Consider the following 12341-nt stretch of genomic DNA (forward strand, 5'->3'; position numbering starts at 1 on the left):
TGCAGATAGTCACAGCCTGCACATACCCTGCCCCAGATAAAGCTACAGAGAGCAAAGCACAGCTGAAACACAGAGCATCTCTCCCGGGAGCACCCTGGCTCCACACCCCATCCCTTCCCCATTCCTGCAGCTCCCACTCCCCTGCAAGGGAGCCATCCGCCCTCCCCCTGCCCCTTCCTGCTCCACCCAGGGTGCAGCCTGCCTTGCGAGGAGCAGACCTTCTGGTTCCTGGGCTGCAATCGTAGCAGATTACTGGGTGAGTTTCTGCCAGAGGCCACAACCGCCTGACTCACCGCAGAAGATCTGTCCCCACCTATGTCTGCTACAGATACACACAGCTAAACAAGCTCCATGCTAGCAGGCAGGCTCCCAAAAGCCCAAGCCCCCTCTTCTCCTCCATGCACACTGTCTAAGTTCTGCTCAAAAACAAGAAATGAAGTAATGCAGTCTGATTTTCCTTAAAAAAGTCCATTTATTGAAATTGTTTAAACACTTTATACAAGTTCCCAATACAAGCGTCTGCTCCCTGGCTCAGGGTTAATGCAAATACAAAAGCACAGACTTCAGCAGCTCTTTAATGTGACCTGAGCCGCCACCTCCTAAGACGAGGTCTCATGAGGCAGCTGCTGTGCACAGGCAATTCCCCATGGAGAAGTGGAAGCCACATGACCCAGCTCCAAGTACAGGCCAACATCAACTCAAGCCTGAAGCAAATGCTCTGGTTGGTTTCTTTTAGTAACTTTCTGTTGCAGAGTCAGGTCAAACAGAGGTGCAAGGCTTATACAAACCACCAATGCCATGGTTGTATATAGCTCAGCCCCAGAGGCTCTCCCCGTCTACAGAAGGAAATCAAGAAATCTGATGCCTCTGAACACATACACAATTATAAAGCCAGGTCAGAAGCAACCAGTTTCCTTCTGTAGAAAAAGCAAGGTTGAGCTTTGGAGAACTGGTACCATCCTTCTAGGAATTACAAGACTTCACTCCTGTCAACCTCAGCCAGTGTTAGTCAAACACTAAGTGGCTGACTGGGTGTTTCAGAGGAAGGGGTGGGAACCTTTCATAAGCTGCATTTTTTAAAAAAAGGTATGACTTAATATGCAAAGATGGCTTTATCTTTAAAATGCTAGTTTCTTCCTCTTTGGTGAGTTTGTATTAAAAGAAAATGCCATAACCTTTGGGTCAGTTTCCTTGGAATTTGCCTTCATATCATCACTGAAAGTGTTTACAAGAAAAAAGAGACAGGATCAAATGGCAGAATGTGAGGTATCCTTGGGGAAACATCAGGGAGCAGCAGTGCATTCAGTTTGGTTTAACACATTTAGCTGCATAAGGCAAACCCAGATCAGTAGCTAAGGCCAAATGAGAAAGACTTAAGGAGAGTGTTTGTTAAAAGGTGGCCTGTAACGCACACAAGGGGATAAAGCTTCAAGCTCAGTTAGGTACTAGGGTGGGAACACAGAGAAACAAGTACTGGCAGCACTTGGTGTCTAAGGAACAGCAGCAAGAGCCCCACCAGAGACACCCAGTGAAAACAGAAGGCAGTCGTTTTTCTTTAGCTCTTCCCCAGCACCAGGGAAACCCGCAGCTGCTTTGGGAGTCTGCTAATCTCTGTAGTCACGATTTTTGCAGCCTTTTGCTCAGACACAATCAACTTACAAGATCTTGTCAAAAGAGTGATGACACACAGTTAAGCCGAGCCACCTTACACTGCATCTTCTCTTGGCCAACAGCACATGCATGGACAGTTACGGATTTCAATTTAAGTCACAGCAATTTAATTGTGTCTGACCATTTGCCATGCCAATCTGCACAGAAAGGAGGGTGCTGAAGATGCCAATAAGACAGTACAAGAGCATTTTAGATCTCCTCAAACATTCCTACATGTAAAATCTTTTCCCTAAAATTATGTTTCCCCTTAAGATATTGGTTTCATCACTTTGTATATAATATATGTTCCTTTAATTTCTACACACACCACACTGGGCTCTAACTTAATGGGATATGGGACTGAATTGTTACCATCTATTTTTTTTAAAAAACTAAAAAAAAGCACCAACATCCATCTAAAAAACAGTATCTTTTCCCTTTTACTCCCAAATACTAAACTTAACCCAAGCTTGGAGGTTTCATCTTTCCAGTGGCAATACCTATGAACCCAGGCTAGCCTTCCTCCACGGGCTGGGAGAGAAAGGAGATGTCCAGTAGCAAAGAGGATTACAAAAATATACACATTTTTGGGAGAAGAGGAAGGCAGAACCTAGAGTCTGAACTCTGCTCAGGACAGTGGCATTGTAGTGTCCTCTCCAAAATGCTTTCACTACCAGTGCTGGTGGCTCCTCTTCTTTGTTTCATTATACATAATCCTTCCCTGTGGAGGGGGCATTTTTTGGATAGCCTCGGGTGGGTGGATACGAAGTTTCTCTCCGTGGACAGGAGCAGCAGAGGAAGGCTCCCCCCAGCATGGCCAGAGAAGCAGCTGCCCAGCCTATGAATAGAGCTGATCCAAACTCATATCTGGGGGAGAAAGAAGGAAGAAAGTGAATACTACAGGTAGTGCCTCTGGATGACAGTGTTAGCGTGTTCACGCAAAGCAGAAGGGAGCTGAAATTGGGATATTAGGGATGGAAGTGGCTTCCTGCAAGGCAGCAGTTTGGAGCAGCCTGAGACCCAGGTGACCCTCAAAACCCAGAGCTTTGTACACTGGGTTAGTTCACTCTGTTAGCCCACCCTGCACAGCTGCAGCAGAACCAAGCTCTGTGCAGACCAGGCCTTAAGCATCTAGTGGAGGAAAACTGCAGAAGTCACAGCAGTTAGGGCTCTGGCAGTGATGCTGCCTTAAAACAAAGCCAAGACTTATGGAGCCACGTGGATGATGAGATCTGGTCCTAATGCTCTTTCTGCACAGTTTGAAGCCAACCCAGCTAGCTCAGGAAATTCCCTTCTTTGTTTTGAGCCACTGCTACTCAAAACTAAGCCCTGTGAGCATTTGTCATGCTATACTATAGTGTTATATCAAATGGGTGAGTACCTGGCATTGACGGGGGTGAAAGGGTCATAAAAGGCCCGAGCCACTCTGTTGCCAAACCACGATGTGGCCACCAGCGCTGCCAAACCTGCACACGAAGGGAACACAATGGAAGAAACAATCAATAAAATCACTGCAAAAATAAGTGTAACAGAAGCAGCATCCGGAACAATGCCGAGCTGCTGCTACCCTGGGAAGTTCTGAGCTGTTAGTGCTGGTTGGGAGAAAAATTAAGAAAGGATTTGAGGTCACCCACAGTTACATTGCAGCAAAAGCAGGACTGCCGACAGCCTTTCACTGAAGTAGGATGTACAAGTCAAACTCAGCTCTGCTAATAGAGATGAAAGGCATGCAGTCCATATAGAAAACATAACGCTAGTGCCAAGAGACCCATATGATGCCTCGGATAGTCAGCAGCTACTGTGCCAAAGTCTGCTAGGGAATTCCCAGCCCAAAATGCTCTTACAGCAATGACAGCAAGCCCTCCCCTGTCCTCTGGCACCCTATGCGGGATAAATGCCGTTTAGGAAATGGCACATTTAACACTAAACACATCTGTATGTTACCAACCTGCAATGATGAAGATGACCCCACCGAAGACAGCCATCCGCATTTTCTTCACCTGGTCATCTTCCATGCACTTCATGCATTTCATGCCAGTCACAGAAACAAATACAGCGACAAGGCCCAGGAGTATTGCAGCCACCATCAAAGCCCGAGTGGCCTGCAGACTACCTAAAAGACATTAGGATTTGAGTTACCACAAAGAAAACTCAAGATATGAATTCAAATTACTGGGCTCAGTAATCACGTGTCAAAATACTCTGCCCCCTCTTACACAGGATACAACCAAGCAAGACATTCTTTTTTAGCTTTAAGCTCCCAGAGACTGTGACGCATCAGGATCAGAGGACTCAGCCTCTTCTAAAATGCATGGCAAAACAAGGGCATGCAGCTTTTTGCAGGAAATGACCTGGGAATTGGCCTCAGACATCTTTTGTTCCTTGATCATTTGAATCCCAGTTAGAAGGACTTATCTGTTTATCAAAAGAAGTATTCAGATTTAGGCTCTACCTTGACAAAGCATTTAGGCACATGTTTTAATATGAATAGTGCCATACATATGAATAGTCCCACAGCAGACAGCAAGGCCCCTTTATTGCTCAACACTTCCAAAACCTGTCTTTTATACAAATACTTCAGTGCTGATTTAAATATTTTGTGTTAAATCCTCAGTTTGAGAGTCCCTGAGGGTACAAAAATACAATTGCAACAGAAACAGGATTTTCCTAGCCAAGTGAAAAATAGGGGTTGTTTTTATACCAAAAAAATATTTAGCTTAGACTCAAAAGATATTCAAATGTTTTAAGAGCCTCTTGCACTTTTGAAGAATTGGAGCAGGGGGTAATGCTTCCTGCAGCCAAGGGTTCTATTCGCCTGGGTTGTCAGCAGACAGCCTCAACGTACTTTATCCAAGATTTGGTTTTCTGTTGATTCATCTGAAAGCATAGACACACTAACCCTAAGTACATGGGCTACTGAATTCAGATTTTCTTGATACCAACGGAAAAAGAAAATTATATAAAGTCTTTACTGAAAAAATCAGGTGACAAAACACCTGAATAGCAGTGAAATAAGAGCCTGAGCTTTATTGCCTGGCAAGTCGGGTTTGTTTGAACAGCATGGATTTTAATATACAGTCCTGTTAATATCTGGGAACAAACAGGGCTGGTTAATCAAGGGAACAAGCTCCCAGGAGCATGCTGTAACCAAGGCAAAAGTGTCCCCTGACACAGAAGGTTATCTAGCAGTGACACGTGTACAGTTTTAGCAAAGTACCACCAGAATCTGTTCCCAAGTCTGGAGCTCACCCCTCAGAAAGCACACTGGCTGCATTCTGCTAGAGCTCTGCAAAGCGCTTCAAGCTTGGACAACTGCAGCTGCAAGATTTAAGCCTACAACCGAGCACCTGCAAACTCATCAGTCAGCACTGGTACCGAGAACCCAGCAGAGTCTGTGCTACAATAACAGGCTCTTTGGCTCAACCTGAAACACAGAGAGGAGTTCAAATCTGATACCGGTCAGAAGGGTAGCACAGCCGCACACCTATCCTCTACAGCTTCTTAAAATTCTTGTGACCCACACCAACAACAGGCTATGAGGCTCTAGTACTGCTTTAAAACAGATCCATATCTGCCTCTACACACACCACCTTATTGTTGTGTAAATAACTACGAAACCACTTAAAAACAATGCAATAAAAAGGTAATATTCAGAGCAATAGGAAGTGACACACTTTCTTAAGAAGAGTCTTGGCTTTCTTGGGAAAAATCCCACAATCAGCTTGGCTAAATGTCATCTCACTTCATTCAAAGGGGAAAAGTGACACACCTCTGCACCACCCAGGTGTTAATCAAAACCCATCTGCTGCATCAATTGCCGAAACCCATTTGCAAAGCCATTTCAGTTTAGCATAAATCACAACTGCACTATCCAAACACATTTTTAAGAGATTTATCTCCAACATCAGAGATTGCATACAAAATATAATTTCTAGTTTACAAAAGTTACGGCAGTTTTCAGAAAGACTTCAGCTGACCGGTTACCACCCAGGCAACAATTCAACTGCCATACATTTAAGACTAAATTGCACATTACAGCAGCAGCTCTGGAGAGGCCAATGGATGAACACTAGTTCATACGTTGCGTGGGAAAGGACATTTTCTGCAGAGGTACCAAATCTGTTTCGAGTCTACAGTAAGTTGGGCTTAGTCTTGCTGCAGAAGAAATTACTTTACAGGAGAGGGTTTTGAAAGAGGTCTTTCATGAAGCTGAAAATAGGAAATGTTATCTCAACTAGAAAACTAGTTATAAGGGTGGGAAGAGACCTCTCACCTTCAAACGTGGTACTAAGGGACAAACACAGGAAGATGCTTGAAAAAGTTTCTATGACCTTAGAAGACCTAACTATGAAACCTGCTAAAATCTCAAGATGTACAAGTATTAACTGGATGCATGCCATGACAGCTTTGCAGAAGCAGCTGAACAAAAAGCAGCATTGTGAGTATTTCCCAGGGCTGCCTGCTTTCAGCAGCAGACCCTGGAGGGACATCTCCTGGTGTCCTCACCCCCTCCCTTATGCAGGGCTCTAAGCATGTACAAAGCTTGCAGTAGGACAGAAAAACAGGTTGGAGCATTTGCAGAACAGACTGTCCATTTGTTTATCCCAAGAAGTTTTAGTGTGACATGACTCTGTTAGCCAACCATCCTCCCCTCTACCCAGCCTGGCTGCCCCATGCTCATAGTACACACTGGGAGACAGAGCTTTTGTCTTCCTACCACTTTTGCAATGTGTGCAGTACATTGACTGCAGTTAATCATCATACAAGCTATTAGTTATTATGTACACATTAACAACCATGTTGTCAATGAAAGCTACACATCCAGAGGCTGAGAAAGCTAGTTTAATAATAGTTCTGTTGTCCACATGGGCCTTTTCAGGTGCTTTAAAAAATCCCAAGTGAAATAAGTATAATATTGTCTTAACCTGCTAAACAGGACTGGCTACCAATAAAAAAGTAGAAGTACTCTACAGCAATTTAACTTTACAACTTTTGTCATACTCGAAACAGGATTTCCCCCACACTCCTTACTGCTGCAACTGTCTTGCCAACAGGAACAGGTAGCCCAATGCTTGTAGCCTCCCACAAGATACACCAGGCTGTCAGAAAGCCTGGCCAGTCTCAGGAGACCTTGGGGAAAAACAGTCTTGTACAAGGAAAAACAAACTGGCCTGGCACCAAACAACAGCTGTCAGATGGCAACAGTATTTTGTCAATATAAACCACTACTGACTTGGAAGCCAAGCCCTTTTATTGCTGATTAGTAATGAGAGACCCAGCCTGAAAAGCTTATATAGCAAGAAAGCAGCAAGTACTGAAGAACAGAGACTTAAAAACTACTGAAGATGGTTAATAACAAAAGTGAATTCTGCAAGCCATAAAACCCTGTGTAAATCCACAAAGATGGCACAGCACCTCACATGCGTTTTGCATAATGAAACCCACTTTTTTATAAACATGCTAACAAACAATTCTGACTTATTGTTAGTGGGTTTGGACACAGACTACATGATGCAGTTTATCAGAAGCCTACACAAGACTTTCTCCTTCCCACCAGTATCGTTACCCAACAACAGAAGTAATTGCTGGCAATCGCTTAGTTATCAAAAAATAGGACTTCACCAGCATATGTTTGAGGTTTTTCTGTCATCACAATTCCTTATTTATTCCATTTATGTCATCTACATCATAGAAAAGCTGTTGAGAAAGTGCCATGGGATTTTTGTAATGCCTGTTTGTAATGCCAAATTGCTGTAATGGTGCTGTGTGCAGATTATTGTCTGATAAAGATGCTCATTGACTGCCTTGTTTGTATTTAAATTATGGACTTTTCCTTCCCTTCCCATGGGCCTCCATGCAATCAAGCGATGACGGAATACAGGCGAAAGAGATGCTGCGCTGCTCCCTCTAATCTCTACCCGGGAAGCTCCCCAGGAGTTACAAGTACCCCTGTAGTGTAGGAAGCATGTTACACTGCCCACCTCCAAGAGAAATCAGCAGCCTTCCAAGCCTTGCCACTGGAGTTTCATGAATGCTGAATCTCCTGAAAGCAGTGGGATCCAAGATCCTGCTGTCCTGCCCTGCCAGCACGTGAAAGTTACTTTTGTGCAGCAGGCAAGGGAATGAAGATCCGAGCAAGCAAAACCAGCTTCAGAGGTAGCCAGCCAACATCTCCCACTTTGCAGTCATTCTGGCTGGACCCAAGAGCCTGCTAATGGCTTGGAGGCTTTCAACCCCCTCACCAGCCCCTGAAAAGACCCTGCACACCCATCACCATCAGATAGTCTGGACTCCTTCAAAGCACTTCCCCACAGTCTAGAAGACTGTACAGAGGAATCTGGGCAGAACGCAGACTCAGACAGGGTCATGTTTCTTGCTAAAATGGGAAGGCTGGGAAGTCCTCACTGCATGTCCAGTGCAAAAGAGGCGAGTTCAGTAGGTGGCCTTGTACTCTGCCTACCACAAAGCAAATAAGGTTCAATGCCCTCCTGCAGTCACCCAAACAGCAGAGAAAGCTTGCCGGTAAGACAGGCAACACACAGTACCACCATTTCCAGATTCCTGGTCAGAGGAGACCTGGGCAGCCTGTTTTCCCACGAGGCCTGGAAATTCCCTTACCAAGAGATTTAGTAACACATAGTAACACTAGCTACTAAAGCTGCTTAGAAGCTGCTTGTAGAGCAATAAAGCCAGTGTATTGCAATAGACTCCCATCCCCTCTTGCAGGGACAACACGGCACAGCACAGGAACAGCTTCGGTGGCATTCCAAGTAACTCTGCCTTCTCAAAGCATGGCACAAGTGAGACTGTTTTATCACTCCATCATGATTTTTCATGAGGAAGGAACAGGGATTGAGAAATATGGGAGAAAATTAACCCTTAACCCACATGAAAAGCACAGATACCAGCAGGTTCTACCAGCTTACTCCAGATCCAAAGATGGAGAGGTGACAAACTATTTGGACACATTTGTCCCTTGTACTATAGCGTTGTCCCTCCCTGGGCCACCCTCCCAAATCCCCCACCATCATGACAGAGCAGGAGTAACCTAAGCATGAACCCTTCCTTCCCCCACCCATCTCCTTCCCCAGCTCCTGGAACAGGCTCAGCCAGGGTTCTAAAGATGTAGGAGGGAAGATTTCACATTTCAGTGGTGCTGTTTGACCCAGAGGGCATCTAAACCCTTGTTTATTTTCTGGGCTCGGGCACAAAGGCTCATTGTGGATGTACTAGGTTTGGTGATAGATGAGTCTCAGCTTGTCTCAAGCACAGAACCTCTCCCAGCAAAACCAAACAGGGTGATGAGTATCTTCAGCTAAAACAGCCTAGACAGGACCCAGAACAACCTCTGTTCCGAACGTGAGTATGGTTAGGTGGGCCTGAAAGCTTCCAGAGACAGGTACCAGGAGCCCTTCTCCCTCCTGTCTGAGGCCATCGCCCTGAGACCCCGGAGGAGCACAAAGCTCAGCTAAGCTCCGTGGACGATGCTGGAGGGCTGCAAGAACAATGCTGAGGCTGTTCAACAAAGCCTTGTTGCAAGGGTGGCTTTTGTTGCCTCTATGTCTGCATGTGGCCACGCACTGCTTTTCACGTAAGCCAGCAAAACGCAAAACGCAGCCTTTCTATCGCTTGAATAGGAGCACTGACATAAGCCCTCAGCTGAACGCAGCTGCGGGAGAAGTGCCAGCACGGGTGCACTCCAGCAGTGTGGCCACACGGGAAACTGGAGGCCCCTCAGTTGGCTACCAGTGCTTATCAGCTTGTACCAATCCCATCTTCGACACGCAGCATCAGTCCAAGCAGCCAAACACTGACACATCTAGAAGAATGGCAATAGCTACAGATATGCAAAAGCTTGCTGGCAAAGCTTTCCGGCATTCCCACAACCATGAATTACTACAGGTGCGAGGAGGCTCAGTCCTTTCTATAGGGACGAGGTAATTACAGATCTGAGCCTCTCCCATCTGTGCATGAGGCTCTGACATGTGGCTCAGAGCATTCAGGGCATACGAAACTCTGGCAGGAAAGCGTGGCCAGGCAGGAGAAGTTTTTCTGTCCACATAGCTGTACCACCTTCACGCCAACATAAATGAATGCGGTAAGGGAACTCTTACCGTACAGCTGCACCTGTCCCAGGGTGCGGCTGCTGAATGGGGTATAAATGGGTTTTTTTTTTTTCACACCTCCACCCACAGCAGCACTGCCGGTCCCTGCCCAAGCCTACTAAGATCCTGAAGGGAGACCAGGCAGGGAAAACAGCAGAGAACGTGTACATTCCTAGGCATGATCCACTTTCAAGCGGGAAAGGGGCAACGTAAGCGAGCTTGGGTACTGAAAAAGCGAGGATTCCTTTAGCCAGCCCTCGCTGACTTTCCCAACGAGGAAAACATCCCCTGCGATTTCTGTATTTCTTGGGCTTCCTGGGAATTTTCAGGCAAGCGTGCCCTGCAGGGCGAGGGGCTCTGTAGGAGCACAAAAGGCCACTAACAGCTCAGCCTCGGTCCCTGGCACCTCACACCTCCCTCCCCCGTAGCCCTGGAAGAGAAGAGCCCTTATTGTTTGCCGGACAAAGGTGAGGGGAGCAGCCCGTTTTCAGCGCTCAGCCATGAATGGGCCAGGTCTGGAGGTCCCGAGGCAGGTTTTTAGGAGTCTGTTGAAGCCAGGCTCCGCATCGGATTCTGCGGGCAGGTCTCATTTCCAGCACAATGGGCTGCAGACACACACGAGCCCCCGAGGCAACTTTACCTTTCGCAACCCACCCAGGGGGTAGGCTGGAGATTCCTCAACACTGCTGGCATCTTCACCCCCCCCACCCCCAGTGCGAGATAAGAGGCTTGAAGCTGAGCTTATACATAATTACTACTCAAACCACCCCAGACTGTGTGCTTAGCCCAGCCCTGATCATCCACAACCTTGCACCCTGTTAGTGCTAGTGGGTGCATCGCCCTCCTCTGCCAGCTCTAGGGTCCACGGACGTTCGGGGCAAGGGAGCAAGAGTGATTGATGTGGGCTAGCAATGAAGGTGGGGTCTGGGGTGTCCGGCTTCGCTACGTGACACACAGGAAGGGTTGGTGGCAATCTAAGGCGGGGATACTCCCAATGGCCCCCGGTTTGTGTGGAATTACCTGCTCGTTCCGTTGGGAAAGAGAAGGTGACCAAGGTGGCAATTATTATTTTATTAATTAGGGAGGGAGAGGGATGAAGGTGTTCGAGGACACTACTGAACTCGGGATGAAGGGAGGGATCTTGAGAAGGGATGGGGTTTTTTAACCCTTTAGGTGTCAGCATAAGTTACATGCTCCAGCGCTCTAGAAACAGCCCTCAGAGGGGCTCCAGCTCTGCGTGACGGCCCCGAGTGACACCCCAGCAAGCCAGGCTGCAGATCCTGCACGCCTGAGATGGTTTTGCCATCCCAGGACAAGATAAGAGACCTAGAGATTACCTTGACGTCCCGGTCTGCCTAAAAACTCCGGGCAGCGGTACCTGGGCTACAATCCAGCTCACCTGCCAGCCCTTTGCTTAAAAGCCCCGCGGGAGTAGAAGCGACTTTCCCAGAGAACAAAAGACCAAAACAGTCAAACGCAAAAAAGGATCCGTGCTCGAAAAGACCACTTCAGCACCGCTGATGAACTTCGCCTCCTGCTGAGCCATGCCCCACGAAGGCAGCCCCCCTCTGAACTTCTACAGCCAAAACCTCTTGTTGGCAATCACCGCGCTTTCCTGAACACAAGGGGAGCATCTGACCCTTCCCCTCCCGCGACGTTTTTTTCGGGGTACGGGCAGCCGCCGTGCGGGCAAGGGCTGCGGGACGGCTCCATCTCCCCCCCGCCCCGGGTACTGCCCCGCCGAGCCCCCCCGCCCGGAGAGGCGGTCCCGCCGCGGGATGCGCTTCAGCGGGCGCCGCAGAGCCCCGGCTGGCCCGAGGGACAGTCACCGGGGGGGCCACCCTCAGCCCCGGCGGGGAACGCCACCGCGGGAGCCCCAAAAGGACACCTGAGCCCCGACGGGACGATGGGTGACCCCGAGCCCTGCACCTTCAGCCTCGAAGGGACAGGCGGCGTGGCTCCAGCGGGACAGAGACCTTGAGACCCGACGGCACCGGCACCCCCGGCGGGACAGGCGCTGGGCGAGGCGGGTGGGGGGGCGACAGGACTAACACCCCCGGCCCCAGCACTTCAGCCCGAGCCCCGACACGACCCGGCGCCAGCGTGCTGGTATATGACCCTGCGGGACCGGTACCCTCAGCCCCGCCGGGACAGGCACTGGGGCGCAGGAGGTGACCCCGACAGGACGGACATCCCAACGCCCCGCATCCCCCAGCCCCAACTTACTCTCCAGTTTGAGCAGCGAGTCGAACACCTTGCACTGGATCTGCCCCGTGCTCTGCATGGCGCACGACATCCACAGCCCCTCGTAGAGCGCCTGGGCCGTCACGATGTTATCCCCCGCGTAGGATGCCATCTTCCACTGGGGCATGGCGGTGCTGATGATGATACCGATCCAGCCCAGGAAGGCCAGCACGAAGCCCAGGAGCTGCAGGCCCCCGCTGGCCATGTCTGCGCGGAGCCGGCCCGGCGGCGGGTTGAGCTGCGAGGGGGGGTGGGGTGGGGTGGGAAGCGGGAGAGCGCGAGCAGCCCCGCGCACCGCACTGCCGCCCGCGCGCCGCCCCGCGCCCCTTTTAAAGCCGCCCC

The 12341-nt window shown here is 48.9% G+C and overlaps 1 protein-coding gene across 1 annotated transcript; it reads right to left on the bottom strand.

Moving 5' to 3' along the window:
* Positions 1 to 1650: 1650 nt before the first annotated feature.
* CLDN1 (claudin 1) lies at positions 1651 to 12239 on the bottom strand. Its single transcript, XM_010573069.1, has 4 exons — positions 11982 to 12239; positions 3599 to 3763; positions 3032 to 3116; positions 1651 to 2517 (listed from the first exon to the last, which is right to left on the bottom strand). Exons 1-4 carry the CDS (start codon positions 12202 to 12204, stop codon positions 2355 to 2357), a joined length of 636 nt encoding a protein of 211 aa, XP_010571371.1. The 5' UTR covers positions 12205 to 12239; the 3' UTR covers positions 1651 to 2354.
* Between the last annotated feature and the right edge of the window lie 102 nt (positions 12240 to 12341).

The sequence above is a fragment of the Haliaeetus leucocephalus genome, unplaced genomic scaffold (genome assembly GCF_000737465.1).
Source record: "Haliaeetus leucocephalus isolate CR32 unplaced genomic scaffold, Haliaeetus_leucocephalus-4.0 Scaffold362, whole genome shotgun sequence".
In the NCBI taxonomy this organism is placed as follows: domain Eukaryota; kingdom Metazoa; phylum Chordata; class Aves; order Accipitriformes; family Accipitridae; genus Haliaeetus; species Haliaeetus leucocephalus.